General features: G+C 49.0%; 1 protein-coding gene across 2 annotated transcripts in view; it reads left to right on the top strand.

The window, feature by feature from the left end:
- The window catches only part of UPB1 (beta-ureidopropionase 1), a 44,818-nt gene that overhangs the window by 17,248 nt on the left and 8,316 nt on the right, over window positions 1-19,254 (top strand). For both annotated transcript variants that reach the window (XM_044444213.1, XM_044444212.1), the window contains one exon: window positions 1,405-1,574. In XM_044444213.1, coding sequence (XP_044300148.1) covers window positions 1,405-1,574 — 170 coding nt within the window. The remainder of the gene's footprint in view (window positions 1-1,404; window positions 1,575-19,254) is intronic.

The raw sequence follows: 19,254 nt of genomic DNA, 5'->3' as shown, positions 1-19,254 counted from the left end.
AGCCTCGGGGCAGATCACAGCATTAGGTTAAAATACAAGAAATAACAATATAAAATAAGTCGCCCTGGCCAGATTAGAGTCCTTATTAGTCCCAGGTTAGAGTCAGTGCAGCGTAGGGCCACAAGGTTGGTGGCTGGTTTGCAGGGGATGCCATATGAGGCGAGATTGAGGGAACTGGGCCTCTTCAGCCTGGAGAAGAGGAGACTCTGAGGGGATCTGTTGGTGACATACAGGTATGTGAGGGGATGTCACACAGAGGTGGGTTGAGACCTGTTCTCCCCTGCAGAGGAAGGCAGGACACACTCCCAACGGAGCAAAGCTCATGGAACCAAGGTTCAATTTGGATGCCAGGAAGCACTTCCTGACAGTTAGGACCCCGAGGGTGTGGAATGGGCTTCCCCGGGAGGTGGTTGATGCCCCATCGGGGCGGGTGTTCAAGGATAGGCTGGACATGCACATGGTGGGCGTGTCATGAGCGGAGCTGTCTGGAGCCAGGGACAGACTAGATGGCCCAGGAGACCCCTTCTGAATCCCTGTTTCTATGTTTAGTTGGAAGAAAAGACCAGCTGTAGCTTGCAGTCCTTTGGCAAAGGAGCCCAGGGCTTTTTGTGCAGTCAGATGTGTACCTGGCCTGCAGCGTTAGTACCGTGCTGGGTGACCCTTGGGAGCGTTACATTGTCAGGCCTTCCAGCCCTGATCTGGGTCTCAGCCTGGCGTTGCTGCCACCACTACTTGCTTGCTGCTTGTGTGCTGCCACTGGCCCCCTCTCAGCTCTGCAGCAGCCATGTGCCCTCCCCTCCCCTCCCCTCCCCTCGCCTTGCCTCCCAGTGCTTCTGCTCAGCAGTTCTCCTCTTGGGCGGTTCCCTCTCCTCTCCTCAAATGCACTCTCTGCCAGCAGGCATTGCTTTCTGGGAGGGCCACCTGCTGTCTGCCCCAAGCTGCTACTCCGCTCCCTTTCCAAGTGCTGTTGGTTTCAAGAGAGTGGGGGGCGGGGTGCCAGGAGGAGAGCTGTGCCAGGAGAGGGTGCCACAGGGAAAAACACTCAGTGACCCCTGCTGACTGAGGTGCTTTCTGGGGCTCCGTTGACACCTGCCTTATTCTCTGTTAATAAAGTCCAAATTGCTAGCAAAATAAATTAGGTGCCAGCATAGTTCTTTAATGGAATCACTGCGGGATAATATGTCCCCTCCTGTGCAGGTGAGGGGCACTCAGCAGACCCTTGTGGACAGGCTGCAGCTGCAGGTGGGAGAGGCCGGGCCCACTCCGTGCCCACCATCTGTTCTGCCTCGGCCCAGTGGGCACTTGCTGCTGGGCTTCTCCGTGCTCCCAAGGAGGGCACTTCTAGGCTGCTGTGGAGTGAGTGCTCTCCATCCTGAGGCTTCCCTGCACCTTTGTGTTTTGCAGTCAACATACTATATGGAAGGGGACAGGGGACACCCGGTGTTTCAAACCCAGTTTGGGAAGATTGCGGTGAACATCTGCTTTGGGCGGCATCACCCCCTCAACTGGCTCATGTACAGTCTGAATGGAGCAGAGATCATCTTCAACCCTTCTGCTACTGTTGGGAAACTCAGGTGCTATCATGTTTACCTTGTTTTAACCTGTGGCAACTATAAGGGAAGGGGCCGTGCCCAAGATCCCAGGTTGAGGGCCCAGGAGCATCTCCAGTTAGGGCTGGAACGACCTCCCGCCGTGTCCCTGGTGAGCCATGGTGGTTAGTTGGTGTTGGCAGAACTGGGCTCAATGGGCCAGGAAGGGAAGCTCCACATGTTTCAGTTTTGCTTGTACCTGCAGAAAGTGGTAGAAAAACACCAAGTAAATTTTAATGTCCTCAAGCTTTGCCTTTTGACAGACGTGCACTTCCACCTTTCCTCTGATTAGTCTCCTGTGTCTTGTGAAAGCATTTCATAGAGGTTCTGAGAAGTTCCTCTGCATCAGCCTAGAATACTGATGGTATGTTTTTAAAAGCCCATTTTCCCCCAGTTAAGGAAAACCAAGTGCTGTAACTGGAGCATGTTTTGCAATATTTCCTGCATGTATCATTTATGCTGCTTTTGCTGGCCCATGGCAAGCTCAGTATCAGGTCCTGAATGCTCCAGTCCGACCACTTCACAGCAGCTGCTCCTGGTGCCTGAGACATCACCAGGCACTCTGAGATGGTTTCAGTTGCCTGCCTGCAGACGGGCTTGGAAAGGTACTTTTCTCAGAGAATAAGTAAAACAACATACTGCTGAACAGAATTACAAACTGCATGCAGTCTCAGCCCCAGGCAGCAGCTAATACTGATTTTTGCCAGGCCAGAAGGAACTAAAGGCATCGATACAAGATGGGGAATATGTGGCTCAACAGAACTGAAAAAGAAAAAGATCTTGGAGTAATTGTGGACAATAGACTAAACATGCGCCAACAATGCGATGCAGCCGCCAAAAGGGCAAATCCTCTTTTGGGACGCATTAACAGAAGTATTACTTCCGAATTATGAGAAGTAGTAGTTCCCCAACACTCCTCACTGGTCAAACCTCATCTGGAATACTGTGTACAGCTCTGGGACCAAGATTTAAGAAAGATGCAGGTAAATTAGAAAGGGCCCAGTGGAGGGCCACAAAAATGATCCAGGGTTTGGAAACACTGCCCTGTGAGGAGAGACTGAGAGAACTGGGCATGTTCAGCCTTGAGAAAAGAAGACTGAGGGGAGACATGATATCCCTCTATAGGTACCAGAAAGGATGTCACAATGAGGAAGGTCAGGATCTTTTCTCACTCATACCAGAGTGCAAGACACAGAAAAATAAATTAAAGCTGCAACGACCCAGATTCAGGCTGGACATCAGGGGAAGCTTCCTCACTGTCAGAGCAATATGGCAGTGGAAGCAGCCACTTGGAGAGGTTGTAGGCTCTCCCACACTGGAGACATTCAAGGAGAAACTGGACAGCCAGTTGAGTGGGGTGGTATGAATTGCAAGAGTAGGGGCTGGACCCAACGGCCTTCTTGGACTATTGTATGATTCTGTGAGCAGCTGCTCTGGTAGGCAAAGCACGGGCACAGCGGGGAGATTTCTCAGGAGCCAGGGCACCAGAAGATGTTCCCTCCCCAGGAGGCCATGGCTACCCTGGGGCGTTTCCTCTTTGTGTCCCTATCTGGCCTTCTCCTTTGTGTGGCACTGGACAATTGTCCAGAACTTCCACTGTCAAGGCCGACATTGGGTGAACCAGTGCTGATACTGGCAGCTACTACGGTAAAAGAAGTTCATATTCCCTTCCTCCAGAAACCCCTTTTGCTTTAATATCGGCAGGACTGGAACTGGGGTGGCAGTGATGGCAAAGGACTCCCCCCTTTGACGGAAGCCAAGCACAGAAGTCTTCCTTCAGAGGCCTTAGTCTGCCTCTGGTGTGAGCATAATTCCAGCCCAGATTGGAAGAATGGCTTACAACTTCCCCAGCCCAGTTTCCTCCAGGACATGCTGGCTGGAGGAGGATGCAATATGTAGTCCACTGCCTCTGGAGGACATCAATCTGAGGAGGCTGATGTATGGAAAAACCAGTCTGGGATGTTGGACAGGGAAACTGGGAATCCAGCAGAAGTCCCTGCTCAGACACAAAGCTCACTCTTGGCCAAACCTGCCTCAAAGGGGTGTTGGGTTCCTTACTAGAGAAAGAAAGGAGGGTATAAATGTAATGTAATTAAATGTAATGTAATACTGGGGAAGAACGGAGGGCTAGTACTAGTAGCACCAGAAAGAATGAAGCAACTGGGTCAAAGCTGAAAGGACACTCAGTTGCAGATGTATCTGGTGGTGAAAGGAGAGTCCGATGCTGTAGAGATCTATACACCATGGGAACCTGGAATGTAAGATCCATGAATCAAGGCAAGCTGGATGTGGTCAAGCAAGAGATGACAAGACTGAACATCGACATCTTAGGAATCTGTGAACTAAAATGGACAGGAATGGGTGAATTTAATTCAGATGACCATCAGGTATGCTACTGCGGGCAAGAATCCCTCTGAAGAAATGGAGTAGCCTTCATAGTCAATACAAGAGTAGGAGAAGCAGTACGGGGAGACAATCTCCAAAATGACAAAAGGATCTCAGCTCGAATCCAAGGTAAATCATTCAACATCACAGCAGTCCAAGTCTGTGCCTCAACCACTGGTGCTGAAGAGGCTGAAGTTGACCGGTTCTATGAAGGCCTACAACACCTTCTAGAATTAACACCAAAAAGTGATGTCTTTATCATCATGGGGGACTGGAATGCTAAAGTAGGAAGCCAAAAGATAACCGGAATAACAGGTAAGTTTGGTCTTGGAGTGCAAAATGAAGCAGGGCACAGGCTGGTAGAAATTTGGCAAGAGAATACGATGGTCATAGCAAACACTCTTTTCTAACAACCCAAGTGACGACTCTACACATGGACATCACCAGATGATCAACACAGAAATCAGATTGACTATGTGCTCTGCAGCCAAAGATAGAGAAGCTCTGTTCAGTCAGTAAAAACTAGACCAGGAGCTGACTGTGGCTCAGATCATGAGCTTCTCATTGCAAAATTTAGGCTTAAATTGAAGAAAGTGGGGAAAAGCACTAGGCCACTCAGGTATGACCTAAATCATATCCCTGGTGAATATACAGTAGAGGTGACAAATAGATTTAAGGAATTAGATCCGATAGACAGAGTGCCTGAAGAACTATGGACGGAGGTTCGCAACATTATACAAGAGGTAGCAACTAAAACCATCCCAAAGAAAAAGAAATGCAAGAAAGCAAAATGACTGTCTGAGGAAGATTTACAAATAGCTGAGGAAAGAAGGGAAGCAAAAGGCAAGGGAGAAAGAGAAAGATACACCCAATTGAATGTAGAATTCCAGAGAAGAGCTAGAAGAGATAAGAATGCCTTCTTCAATGAACAGTGCAAAGAAATAGAAGAAAGCAATAGAATAGGGAGGACCAGAGATCTATTCAGGAAAATTGGAGATATGAAGGGAATGTTTCAGGCAAAGATGGGCATGGCAAAGGACCAAATTGGCAGGGACCTAAGAGAGGCAGAAGCAATTAAGAAGAGGTGGCAAGATTACACAGAAGAACTAGACAAGAAAGAGCTTAACGTCCCTGGTAACCACGATGGGGTGGTCACTGACCTCGAGCCAGACGTCCTGGAATGTGAAGTCAAATGGGCCTTAGGAAGTCTGAGCAACAACAAAGCTAGTGGAGGAGCCAGTATTCCTGCTGAGCTATTCAAAATCTTAAAAGGCGATGCAGTAAAAGTGCTACACTCAATATGCCAGCAAATTTGGAAAACTCAACAGTGACCACAGGATTGGAAAAGGTCAGTTTACATTCTGATCCCAAAGAAAGGCAATGCCAAAGAATGTTCAAACTATCGCACCATTGCACTCATTTCACATGCTAGTAAAGTTATGCTCAAAATCCTACAAGCTAGGCTCCAGCAGTATGTGGACCAAGAACTACCAGAAGTACAGGCAGGATTTCGAAGAGGCAGAGGAACTAGATATCAAATTGCCAACATACGCTGGATCATGGAGAAAGCTAGGGAGTTCCAGAAAAACATCTACTTCTGCTTCATTGACTATGCTGAAGCCTTTGATTGCGTGGATCACAACAAATTGTGGCAAGTTCTTAAAGAGATGGGAATACCATACCATCTTATTTGTCTCTTGAGAAACCTATATGTGGGTCAAGAAGCAACAGTGAGAACTGGACACGGAACCACTGATTGGTTCAAAATTGAGAAAGGAGTTCGGCAAGGCTGTATAATGTCGCCCTGCCTATTTAACTTATATACAGAGCACTTCATGAGAAAGGTGGGGCTAGATGAATCTCCAGTTGGAATTAAGATTGCTGGGAGAAATATCAACAGCCTCAGATATGCAGATGATACCATTGTCATGACAGAAAGTGAAGAGGAACTAAAGAGCCTCTTGATGCAGGTGAAGGAAGAGAGCGCAAAAGTTGGCTTGAAACTCAACATTAAGAAAACTAAGATCATGGCATCCAGTCCTCTCACTTCCTGGCAAAGAGATGGGGAAGAAATGGAGGTAGTGACAAATTTTATTTTCCTGGGCTCCAAGATCACCGCAGATGGGGACTGCAGTCAAGAAAATAAAAGACGGTTGCTCCTGGGGAGGAAAGCTATGGCAAATCTAGACAGCATACAAAAAAGCAGAGACATCACCCTGCCGACAAAAGTGCGTATAGGCAAGGCTATGGTTTTCCCATTTGCCATGTATGGCTGTGAAATCTGGACCATAAGGAAGGCTGAGCACCAAAGAATTGAGGCCTTTGAATTGTGGTGCTGGAGGAGACTCCTGCGAGTCCCTGGGACTTCAAGGCGATCAAAGTGGTCAGTCCTAGAGGAGATCAACCCTGACTGCTCTTTAGAAGGCCAGATACTTAAGATTAAACTTAAATACTTTGGCCACCTAATGGGAAGGAAGGACTCCCTGGAGAAGAGCCTAATGCTGGGAACAATTGACGGCAAAAGAAGAAGTGGATGGCAGAGAATGAGGTTGCTAGATGGAGTCACTGAAGCAATCGGTGTGAGCTTAGGTGGACTTCAGGGGATGGTGGAAGACAAGAAGGCTTGGAGGAATGTTGTCCATGGGGTTGCGATGGGTCAGACACGACTTCACGACTAACAACAACATACTGTCCAATAGCCAAAGCTCTCTGGGCAGTTCACAAAAATTAACTGTTTGTTGTTAGGGTTAATGATCTGAGCCACAGTCAGCTCCTGCTCTAGTTTTTGGTGACTTTATAGAGCTTCTCCATCTTTGGCTGCAGAGCACATAGTCAATTTGATTTCTGTGTTGACCGTCTGGTGATGTCCATGTGTGGAGTCGTCTCTTGGGTTTTTAGAAAAGAGTGTTTGCTATGACCATCGTATTCTCTTACCAAAATTCTACCAGCCTGTGCCCTGCTTCTCCAAGACCAAACTTGCCTGTTATTCAAGTTTTCTTTTGGCTTCCTCCTTTAACATTGCAATCCCCCATGATGATAAGGACATCATTTTTTGGTGTTAATTCTAGAAGGTGTTGTAGGCCTTCATAGCACCGGTCAACTTCAGCCTCTGCAGCACCAGTGGTTGGGGCATAGACTTGGACTGCTGTGATGTTGAATGGTTTGCCTTGGATTCAAGCTGAGATCATTCTGTCATTTTGGAGATTGTATCCCCGTACTGCTTTTCCTACTCTTGTATTGACTATGAAGGCTACTCCATTTCTTCTGAGTGATTCTTGCCCACAGTAATATGCCTGATGGTCATCTGAATTAAATTCACCCATTCCCGTCCATTTTAGTTCACTGATTCCTAAGATGTTGATGTTCAGTCTTGTCATCTCATGTTTGCCCGTGTCCAGCTTGCCTTGATTCATGGATCTTACATTCCAGGTTCCTATGGAGTATAGATCTTTACAGCATCGGACTCTCCTTTCACCCTCAGATACATCTGCAACTGAGTGTCCTTTCGGCTTTGACCCAGTTGCTTCATTCTTTCTGGTGCTACTAGTACTAGTGCTCTGCTCTTCCCCAGTAGCACACTGGACATCTTCCGACCTGAGGGGCTCATCTTCCGGTTTCATATCTTTTTGCCTTTTGGTACTGTCCATGGGGTTTTCATGGCAAAGATACTGGAGTGGGTTGCCATTTCCTTCTCCAGTGGATCACCTTTTGTGAGAGCTCTCTGCTATGACCTGTCTTGGGTGGCCCTGCATGGCACAGCTCATAGCTTCATTGAGCTACGCAAGCCCCTTTGCCACGACAAGGCAGTGATCCATGAAGGGGAATTAACTGTTGCTGAGATGTAAATATCCAAATTACAGCACAAATACAGATACATGAACTATACAGAAACTTCAGCAAAAGCAGACTTGTATCTTAGTATCCGTTTGAGAGTAATATATATATGTCGTCCCCTCAAATATTGAAAGATCTTCAATTCACTGTGTTACAGATGGTGAGCTTTCCTCTTTCTTGTGTTGTAATGTCAGTCTTTTAGCATCAAAATGGCACAGAAATTCCATTTGTGTTAACCAAGCTTTAAGTTGCAAGAAACATAGAATCATAGAATAGTAACACTGGAAGGGGCCAAGAAGGCCTTTGGACCCAACCGTCTGCTAGTGCAGGACACCAAGTTGCACCATCCCACTCAGATGACTGTCCAGTTTCACCTTGAATGTTTCTAGTGTGGCGGAGCCCACCACCTCTCTAGACAGCTGGCAGGTAGTTTAAAAGAACCTGTACATCAGAACATATTAAAGAGTGTTCTAAAACAAAATGTATCCATATTATAACCTCCGCCCTGGAAGAGGTAACTACTGGACATTTCTGGTTCCTGACTCCTGGCAGGGCAGGGCGGGGCAGAGCTGAGCTGAGCTGTCCCAGCTGGTCCAGGGTCTCTGGGACACAAGCAGCCAAACTCTCCGGGAGCAAGCTGACAGAGCAAACAGGAGTTTGGTGGCAGAGTTCAGCGGGGGAGATCCCTAACATTTTTTCCTCCATTCTTTTCTCTTTTCACTTTAGTTCCCCCCTCTCATTTATTTTCTTCTTGTAACACACTCCCACTTACCTGTAGGATTGCCCTGTTAATCTTTAGTGTAGACAGGAGAAAGCACTGATTATCACAACACCCCTCCAAGACAGATTCACAAAAGTAGCACAAAGAATGGACTGATAAGACTCCACAGTGGTGGAAACTTGCAACATCCGTGAGATGTTCTTCATCATGGTCTCTGTGCATCACACTTATGGGTGCTGCGCCTGTGCAGTGCCTCCATTCAGGAAGATTCTCCGAGCTAAGCGTATTCAGTGGAAGACCCACTCTCCTCTCTAAATGGGGTGGGGTGGGGGCTCCCACCATTTTTTCAGTCAACTTTCAACTGCCATTCCAGTGCCTTGGGATTCCAAGTGTACCTTCCAAATTTTACCTCACAACCTTGTCTCAATTTCTCTCCTTCTAAACTGTTTCTGTCTATTTCATTCTCCTTACAAACCTACCTTTACCCAGTTTTTTCCCAAAACAAATAAACAAAAGCCCTCCTATTTTCTACCTCAAATTCTCCCTCTTCTGTCTCCTTTCTCTCTCTCGATGGCCTTCAAACTGGCTTTCTGAAAGTGTGTCCGGTATGACATGAAAATGCCATCCGTCAGTGGGCACTCGCTTTGTTTGTTTGCCTCAGCGAGGAGCATCATGATGACACTCTCATTGCCATGCATTTGCAAAGCAAGCCCCAAAAAATGGGGCTGGCCATCGGATGATGTAAATACGGACAAGAGCTCTTGTTGTTATGCAAGCTGCTACCAGTGACCCAAAAAGCCACTCTTCTGTCTCTCGGGAGGCTTCAAAAACTCACCTGCCATTTGCAGCAGCAAGCGTGCCAAAACCGGCTTCTTCGGAACTCAAATGATTGACCTCATCTAGTGCTACCAAGAAGCACAAGGAGAAAAAGAAACATAAAATGGCGGAGGACCCAAAAAGGGCAAAAAAAGGCGGGTAAAGAGAAAAAGTCGAGGCATCTGCTACTGAGTGCTGCAGTTTGCCTGCGCTGCCAGGGGCCCCAGCTGCCTCTGCAGTGCCGGTCTCGCGATCAGTCCATGCCTCCCCAGTGGTATCAACTCCAACCATGCTGGCCCGACCAAAGCCTGCCGAAGTTGCTCCAAGCCAATAGGAGCAACTTCCTTCTTGAAAGAAAAAACTCAAGACACGCCACCCCCATCTCCAGAGGCTCAGACCATTTTGCCAACCTGATCAGTACAAACGCCAAGGCAGGACATGGAACTGCAGGTTCTTCTTCTGATGCCTCATCCCTACTGAATTACATCGTCAGACCCATCACCAGTTGGTCCATGGCTTTGAGCCAACCACATGGATGTATTGGAGAAATTCCTATTGGGGGCCATATGCTGGCCGTTGCTTCCCAGGGAACAGGTACCTGAACCACATGATTATCTGTGGCCACCCACTGGGGCTTGCCCCTAGGACCACTTGACCCTGTGTAATCCAGTCACCATCTCAACCCAGACCCATGCATGTCAGAAAAACAGTGCTCACTGCTGAATCACAACTAGGGCCAGAACAGAGACTTTCTTCTCCATCTGCCAGCTCAGTCTCATCCGATATGATGGACTACATCTCAGATTCTGACTCACATCCAGTATCTGAGGAACCAGTTTCCACCTCACTAGACAATGTTGTCTCCTCCCAAGGCCCAGGATCCCCAGGAGAAGACCTAGGCCGTTCCTCAGAACAAGTCCTCTGGGTGGCAAAGTCACATGGCCTCCAAGCACAAGTCACCATACCAGTGGAGGAGCTGGTGTGCAATGTAGTCCAAACGGAGACACTTCTGGTAGTGATACCATTCCTACCAACCCTAGCTCGCACTGTGAGAGACCCCGTGCGCTACCAACCCAGACCCGTCCAAACTCGCGCAGGCTAGGAAGGATTACAGGGTACAGGAAAGAGACATACCCTACTTACTGCATCATTCACCCCCAACTCAATCATTGTGGAGTCAACACAAGGATGCCCCCAAAGAGAACACTCTGCAGCAACTGACTGGGACAGTTGTCAGACTGATGGCATAGCACATATATTCTGCCATGGGCCTGGGGCTCTGCATCTCTAATTATGAAGCCAAATGGGGAGGTACCAGGTCTTTCTCTGGCAGAAGATGGAGGCTCTGGCAGCTTTCTTGCCTGACTAGCAACAGGAGCTTGCCAGGGTCTTCCTATCCAAAGCCATTCAGCTGTCAAAACAACAGAACACCACAGTGCGCCATCACTTTGACTGTGACTTGAGGGCCCTTGTCAGAGCAGTGGCAATAGTTAAGGGCTGCTAACCTCCCGCAAGAAACTCGGCCCAGAATTGAAAGTATGCCGCTCAATGGAGAAGGACTCTGCCATTCCAGAATGGATGAGTGACTGGACACTGTACAGAAAGCCAAGACGACAGCCAAGCATATGGAATTTGGCCCCTTCCAACCCACAAGAGCATGTAAGTGGCCATGGGGCTGACCGGCACAGTGCCAGCCCTATTACACCAGGTCCTCATACTTTTTCCTTGGACCTCAACAACACTTGCAACCACCTGCAACCTGACAATGGCACCGATATGCTACCCGTTTCCAACAACCACCTAAACGTAGGCTAGACATCAAAAAAAGGCAATGATGACGAGTAGGACGAACCAGGCCCCTCTCACTATACGGTTTCCATTTGGCAGCTGCCTAAAGCACCATCACATCAGACTGTTGGGCACTTTCCGTAGAACATCACGGATACAAAATCGAATCTGAGAACTTGCCACCTCTTGGAACTGCCCGCCTAGCTCCTCCTCCAACCCTAATGGAGGAAGTCAACATCTTACTAGCAAAAGGGGCAATCAGTCCAGTCGACCAATCCAAAGTGCAGCATGGTTTCTATTCAAGATACTTGCCATCCTGAAGAAAGATGGTGACTCACACCCAGCATTAGACCTTCGAGGAGTTAACTGGCTCAGTCTAAACAAGAAATTCCAAGTGGTCTTCATACAAAATATCCTCCCACTGTTCTGGCCAGAGGACTGGTTCACATCAATAGATCTGAACGATGCATATTTCCACGGGCATCCACCCAGACTACTGCCATGTCTTACAGTTCCAAATTGGGCCCACCCAATACGAGTTTCAGGTCCTACCATTTGGACTGTCAACAGCACCAAGAATCTTTACAAAATTTTGTGTGCGCCCATCTCAGACTACAAGATGTACCAGTTTACCCTTATCTGGATGCCTGGTTGCTAGTGGCCGCCTCCAAAAATGACCTCTTGCATTCTATGTGGAAGATATGCAGTCTTCTCCATGAACTTGGACTGTTTATTAACAACTGAAAATCCATGCTTATTCCCTCACACTCCATCACACACACTGGAGCGAGCCTGGACACTGTGTCAGCCTGAGCTTACCTACCACCAGACTGTGTGTGGAAACTCACCAGGTCAGCTCCAAATGAAGCTCTCCCACCTGGAGAGTTCGGCAATTGCTGGGACCTGTAGCGTCTGCTGTGGTGGTGGTCCAGTATGCACAGCTGCGCAACAACATCCTTGCTTTCTGGGGAAAACCATCCACCAACATTTTTGCTATGGAAGATAATGCAGCATGCAATGCCTCCTGCTCACAGGCTAGGATCAGCTGAAATCCTCTTGGAGATGCCTTCCTCGTTCCATAGAAGGGGGCTCTATTCTATGGGTTTCCCCCCTTCCCTCTAATTAATGAAGATAATAATCAAAAGCAGAATGGACGGGACATGTTGCATCCTCATATGCCGTGGTGGCCCAGACAGCCCTGGTTTCCATTCCTTCTACACCTCTCCAACCAGACATTGATTCAGCTACTGAACAGACTGGACCTGTTGACACAAACTTGGGGCAAAATTCTGTCCAGATACTTCACCCGATAGCATGGTTGATCATTTGACTGAAACAGCAACCAACTTAGACCCACAAATTGAGCACATTCTACAGCAGCATTACAACTTAACACCAGATGCTCCTATTCCACCAAGTAGAACATGTTCAGGAACTACACGATGGAACATGCCTTTGAGCCAATGAAGGCATCACTGCATAAAATATTTGGTTTCCTTCATTCCTTACACCTCAGAGGTGTGAAACCTTCCTCCATTAAGATTTACCTCTCAGCCATTTCATCCATAAGGGGCCCTATTGATGGATCTTCAGTTTTCTCCCATCCCCTTTCACAGAGATTCATGAAGGGACTATACAACCTAAACCTGTTCCCAGTTGGAGTCTCGAATCTTGCAACCATCATCTACAAATGCTTTCATGGAAGGTCTTATTCCTGGTGGCCATCACATCACCCCAGAGAGTTAGTGAGCTCTGAGCTTTGCTCTCTGTGAATAGACCCTCCATACCTGACTTTTCACAAAGAACAGGTGTTTCTAAGACTAGACCTGGCCTCCCTTCCAAAGGTTTCCTCAGCCTTCCACTTAAATCAAGAACTGTTACTCCCAGCCTTTTTCTAAGTCCCAGCTATGCAAGGTTCTGTCAAAAGAACCTTACATATGCCTGACATATGAACGCCAGATCCCGCATGGAGCCGATGCAACAAACCAAAAGACTGTTCATAAAATATGCTGACTGTTCCATAGGCTAACCCATTGGTCCACAACTTTTACCCCATTTGATCGTGCAGGACATCTTGTTAAGCAAGCAAGCAAGCAAGCAAAATAGTAGCCACTTGGTTCTTTTTCTGTACAACATTGTTTCTCTTTTCAGCTGAGCCACACACTTAATCTTAGTTAATAACAATGCAGCTATATAAAACCATTATTTTTTATATAATTGACTTAAACCACATACTTATTCTAAATGCATACAAGCATCTCTATGTATTATTTTATCTTTTACCAGTTCACAGTCTCTGATTAGAATTATTAATTGTGCATATTGCAATCACAAGAAAAGTGACACAGCCTTTATGATTTTTGTTGGATTTCTGACAGGTGTTGTTTCAAATGAATTATTTTTCATTCATTGGCATTTATTGGCATGCATTTAGAAACATAGAAGCAAGTGTCAGAAGGGGTCTCCTGGGCCATCTAGTCTGACCCCCGGCTCAGCCGGCTCTGCTCCTGACATGCCCACCATGTGCATGTCCAGCCTGTCTTTGAGCATCCTCACCGATGGGCCTCAGCCACCTCCATGGAGTCTAAGGAAGCAGTGTGTGCCTTCACCCACTTTTTCAGCACTTCTTGGCACCCCTGACCAACATTTTCCCATGTCCTCTTCCATTCATCCAACCTCCTCAATGTCTTCTAAAACCAGTTACTTTCGTCATCATTGCTTCCATCACTGAAACTTGTTCCTTCACATGCTTATGTTTTTCCACTAGACTTTCTTTTCCCTCTCTTCCTTTGTCTTTCATGGTATACTCCAGTTGCTGTAAAGTTCAGCCAAAGGCCCTGGTGCCAAGTCATCAGCAGGCTTTGTTACCAAGCTGCCACCAGGCCTTGATGGCCAATCACACTCCTTGATACTGGGCCAATGCCAGCCATTGGTACCAGATCGGCCCCAGCCGCGGTACCTGGTTGATGCCGCTCCCTGGCACCATCAGCAACATGGCACAGGCGGTCTCTGTCCTCCAGCCTAGAAGACTGCATCTTGGGCTTGAAGTCAGTGCTTTTGCTGTTCCTGTTGGAGCCATCCCCAGACATGGTTTCGTTTGTCCAGGACTCAGGGTCCCCTTCAGAGGAAAGGGAGCACTTCTCAGGATGGCCTCAGACCTTGCACTAGAGCTCAAGCAGCAGCAGGACCAAGCAGCTGACCCAGTTTTTGATGCCCTGGGTTCTGCGGGCTCAGCACCTGTGGCACTTCCCATCCTGCCAGCCCTGCTGCAGACAGTAGAACCATCCTGGAGGTCTCCTGCTGCCTCTCTCAACGTGTCAAGGAAAGTAGAGTTGACATACTGAGCGTTGGGTAAGGAAGTCCTCTTCCTTTTCCAGCATCAAAAGCCAAACTCTGTCATTGTTGAGTAGGTACAAGGAATGTTGCAGTGGGAGCACCCAGCTTGGGTTGACTATGAGGAGTGCCAGTTGGATGGCTTAGTGAGTTGCATCTACATGGCATTGTCCCTGGGCCTGCAGGTTCCAAACTATGAAGCCATTGTGGCCCGATATATGCTATTTTTATGGGAAAAAATCATTGCCATGAGTGAGTACCTCCAAGAGGAGCTCAGGAACACACCCCACCTTCTTCAGGCAGAAGCCTCCAAGCTGCCAGAAGACCAAATTGCCACAGTCAGATATCATGTGGCTTGTGATGCCAAAGCCATGATGGGTGCAGTGGCAATTTGCAGACATGTCTGGCTCTGCTCAGCTGCCCTCACACAGGAGACGTGCTCCTGCATTGAGGAACTTCCCTTTGATGGGCACAGACAGATGATACTCCATCCAAAAGCAGGTCCACGGCCAGGTGGATGGGGTCCAGCAGCCAGCGTAAGTGGCTTGGGACCTCTTTCTCCCAGCAACAGAGGCACTCATACACAGACCTCCCTCATAGGGTCTGTGAGAGGTAGAGCTGAGTGTCATATGCATATTGGTGTCATTTCAGCCCAAACCTCTGGATGACCTCCCCAGCAGTTTCAGGTAGAAGTTGAAAAACATGGAGGTCAGAACGAAGTCCTGCAGAACTTCATGGCACTTGTGCAGAGGAACAGTCCCCCAGCTCCACCATATGGAGATGGTCCACCAGATAGGAGTGGAACCACCACAAAGCAATGCCAGCAACTGTCAACCTGCCTAACGTCTCCAGAAGGATACCATGGCCAATGCTATTGAAAGCTGCTGAGAGATCCAGGAGAATCAACAGGGTCTTTCTCCTGGCAAAGGTCATCCTACAGGATGACCAAGGCAGTTTCTATTCCAAAACCAGACCTGAAGCCTGCTTGAAATGGATCCAGACAATACTTTTCCTCCAAGAGTGCTTGAATCTGCCCAGCTGTGACCCACTCAAACACCTTGCTAAGGAAGAGAATATTAGCTATAGGTTGATAGTTGTTTATATCATCTAGATCTAGGTGTGGCTTCTTAAGTGGTGTAACCACCACCATCTTGAAAGAGGAAGCCACCGCTCCCTCTCTTCAGGAGGTATTCACCATTTCCTGGATCCAGGGATGGATCTCTTCCTTTGATCTCTCAGTTAGCCAAGATGGGCAAGGTTCGACTAATCAGGTCATGGGACAGGCTTGACGAAGCACCTTGTCCACACTGTTGGGCCACAGTAGCTAAAACGCATCTAGTTATATGGGACTGGATGGTGCACTGGACAGTTCTGCTGATGGGATTGGATCCCCGTGCTATCCAGCTCAGAACAAATCTGAGCAACTTCATTCTCATGAAAACTGGTCACAGTGGGTCCCTGAGTGTCGGATAGTATCTAGTCTAGGGCCAGAGTGTAAAGAGCCATGAACCACACAGAAGAGCTCCGCTGGATGGCACTTGGACAGTGCAGTGGAGATGGGAGCGAGCGTGCCAACCACCCAGCCCATTCCCGACACGGTGACCTGGGCTTCAATGGGAGTGGCAACCGTGCCTGGTGGAAAATCCCTCAGAAACCCTGGGAAACCTTCTGGATCCTTTAGGCTCCAGGGGCAGACCAACTTAATGGGTCCATCATCCTTGCAGAGGGGAAAAGGGGCCAAAAGTCCATACCTTAAGATCTGACCATGACAAAGGGATTGATGTTAATCTCCCAACTATCAGATCATTATCTTCCTGCCCAGTCGAGAAAACCAGTTCCAGAGTGTGACCTTTTATATGTGTTGGGCCAGTGACAAGTTGAGACAGCCCCTTGATGGCCATGACCACCATGAAGTCCTGAGCCACCCTGGACAAGACAGCCTCAGCATGGAGATTGAGTTCCCTCAGAGCCATCATCCTGGGCGTCCTCAACACCAAGTCCAAGACCACCTCCATCAGCTCAGGCCGGGAGTCTGCTGGACAGCAAGCTGGATAGTACACCAGCAGAATCCCTAATCTGTCTCGATCACCCAGTGAAAGGTAGAAACACACAAAACCTGCACTCCAGTGGACAGGGAGCCCAGTGAGGGGGGTAGAATCCCTGTGGACCACGGCCACCCCTCTCCCCAGCCCACCAGGCAGTGTTGGTGCTCTACTGTGTACCTGGGGGAGCATAACTGGGAAAGGGCAACCCCCTTCTTTCCCCACCCAGGTCTCAGTAATGCAAGCCAGATCAGCCCCCTCATCTACAAATAAAGCATGGATTATAGAAACATGGCAAATCAGAAGGGGTCTCCTGGCCCATTAATTTGACACCTGGCTCCACCGTTTATGGTGTGACATCCCTTCACATACCTATATATTGCTACAAGGTCCCCTCTGAGTCCCCCAGAGGGAGATGGGGGGTGTCTCCTGGCAGCTGCCTCTCTGGCAGTGGGCGTCTGGCCACGTCTGGCCACAGCCTGGGCTTCCCAAGCAGGCTGGTCCCCCAGGGGGCCAGTGGTCGCAGCTGGCTCAAGCAGAGAAGATCCATTTCTCAGCCTCAGATCAGCACTGGCGACGGAGGGGGTGGCATCAGCGCCCACCTCCTGCGGTGGCAGCTCTCCATGTCTCCCCGCCTGGTTCCCCAGTGGCCCCTCCCTCCCCTGGCTGCTTGGAATGGGGCAGTTCCCGTTCGCTGGAGGATCTCCTGGGCAAGTCCAGGAACTGCTCCTCCTGCCGTGTTCTCCCACAGGGGGGTGATGGCATCCTTCAGACCCCTCACCTTCTGGAGGAGTGACAGCAGCTTGCACTCAGCACAAGAGTATCCTGGCTCCCCCTTGGGTGAGGAAGACAAACATGGCACAGGTGCCACAGGTGTGTGCAACACCTGCCTCTCTTGCCACAGCCCTCTCCTGGTCTGGCATACGCCCCCCCCCCCCCCCCCCCCCCCCCCCCCCCCCCCCCCCCCGCCCCCCCCCCCCCCCCCCCCCCCCCCACCCGCCAGCCCCCCCCCTCCCTGGGCGGGCCCCCCCCCCCCCCCCCCCCGTGAATCAGCCCCCACAATCCTGATACCTATCCCCTGCCCTCCTCATGTCTTCCCTGCATTACCCTCGCGTGAAGCTGGAGGCCCTCCTCCCTCAGGAAAGAGAGTCCCCAGGCAACCTGGGTCATAGCGAGGGGATGCCAGCGGGCACCTCCTGCGTCCCACTGCCCTTGGTATGTCGCCCACACTGGCATTCAGCCGCAGCAGCAGCCGCAGCAGCAGGCCTGAGGGCAGAATGGTGCACTTGCTGGAAATCGCTGGGCGGGGGGAGAGACCAGAGGAGGAACACCCACCCGCTCCTCTCCTTCACTGGCCTGTCAGTGCCCCAGCACCGTATCTCCCCCTACCAGTAACCACAGTAAAAGGACACCCATATCTTCTCCTACATAGGCCCCATGAAATGCAGAAATAGCCCTGCAGCTAAAACAAAATAACAGCTGTTTGCAAAACCAAACCAAACCACCGCTCGTTTACTGTTCTAATGAATCCTCTCCCTTTCCTTGCCAATTACCCATGTCTTAATAACCCTCCTCTCCATTCTCCTCACATTCTCCTATCTCCTTGCCTTGCCTTTAAACGACTGGTTTCTACTCATTCAGTTCTAATTCCTGCATGTTTTCCTGCCTGCCTCCTCCTCCCATCACCTACTCAACCTAATTCAACCCCTTCAACTTACGTTACCTAGAAAAAGAAGAGAAGGGGGGAGGGGAGAGTCTCCTTTTCATGCTCTCAGTTTTTTCAACAATCTATTTCAACTTGGCCAAAAAATATTCTTACTGGTGCATTTTAACCATGTTTTCAGTCCCAGCAATGCAGCCTACCCAGCCCAGATCCGGTAGGAGAACAAGAAACCCAACTCACTGGCAGCATTAAGCCCTGCTGAACTTTACGTACGTGCGCAACACTCAGGGCCAAATCACATCATCCTAAAGTTTAAGTTTCTCAAAAATTTCCTCCCATGTTGGGGCAACTGGCCTCCATCAGCTCAGTAAACCTAGTAAAAAATGTTCCAGATTTTAGCCACCTGCATTCTACAGTTTTCTTTCTCTAAACCAAAATATGCCTGGGGCAACAAAACATCCCCAGACAGGCATGAGAATAGCTTTGTGGGGTACTTTTATTGCTCCCGTGAAAGCCCCAAGTGAAAGAGCAAAGGCAAGTTACGTGCAGGCCATCTTGGTGCCCTTGGGAAGCTCAGCACCGAAGCCTCCAGCAGGCAGAACCAAACCCACCGAGGGAAGCCTTGTCAAGCTGCTTTGAAGGCCAGAGGCAGGTGGAAGCTTAACAGACCAAGTACGGCACAGGATCCCAGCTGGGTCTGTGGCCGTATGCTCAGGGAGGAGCGAGGAGACCCACCTGCTGCAGCCATTCTTTTCCTGGCATCTTACCATGGTAACCATGGTCTGCATTCTTTTGCCAGGATCTCCTTTGCACACATGCAAAGACTTGGAGGATGAGAGGGAAGTCTGCTTTTTTCTGACGGATTTCCTGATCAGGATATTCTGAAACTTATTCTGAAATTGGCTAGGTATTTAATTCCTGTTGTAACATACCACTTCTAAAAAAACCAAAAGAGATCAAAACCAAGAACCGGAGACTGCCTTGCTGGCTTGTGATAGCCTGCACCCCATCCCCCAAAAGTCACAGATGGGCAATCACTTTACTGGAACCAAATTTCACAAAAATGTGCTCACTTTTGAGTTT

The sequence above is a fragment of the Varanus komodoensis genome, unplaced genomic scaffold (genome assembly GCF_004798865.1).
Source record: "Varanus komodoensis strain SLA01 unplaced genomic scaffold, ASM479886v1 scaffold44_3, whole genome shotgun sequence".
Taxonomy (NCBI): Eukaryota; Metazoa; Chordata; class Lepidosauria; order Squamata; family Varanidae; genus Varanus; species Varanus komodoensis.
Note: the sequence above shows the minus strand (reverse complement) of the source record. Positions and strands in the feature narration are given on the sequence as shown.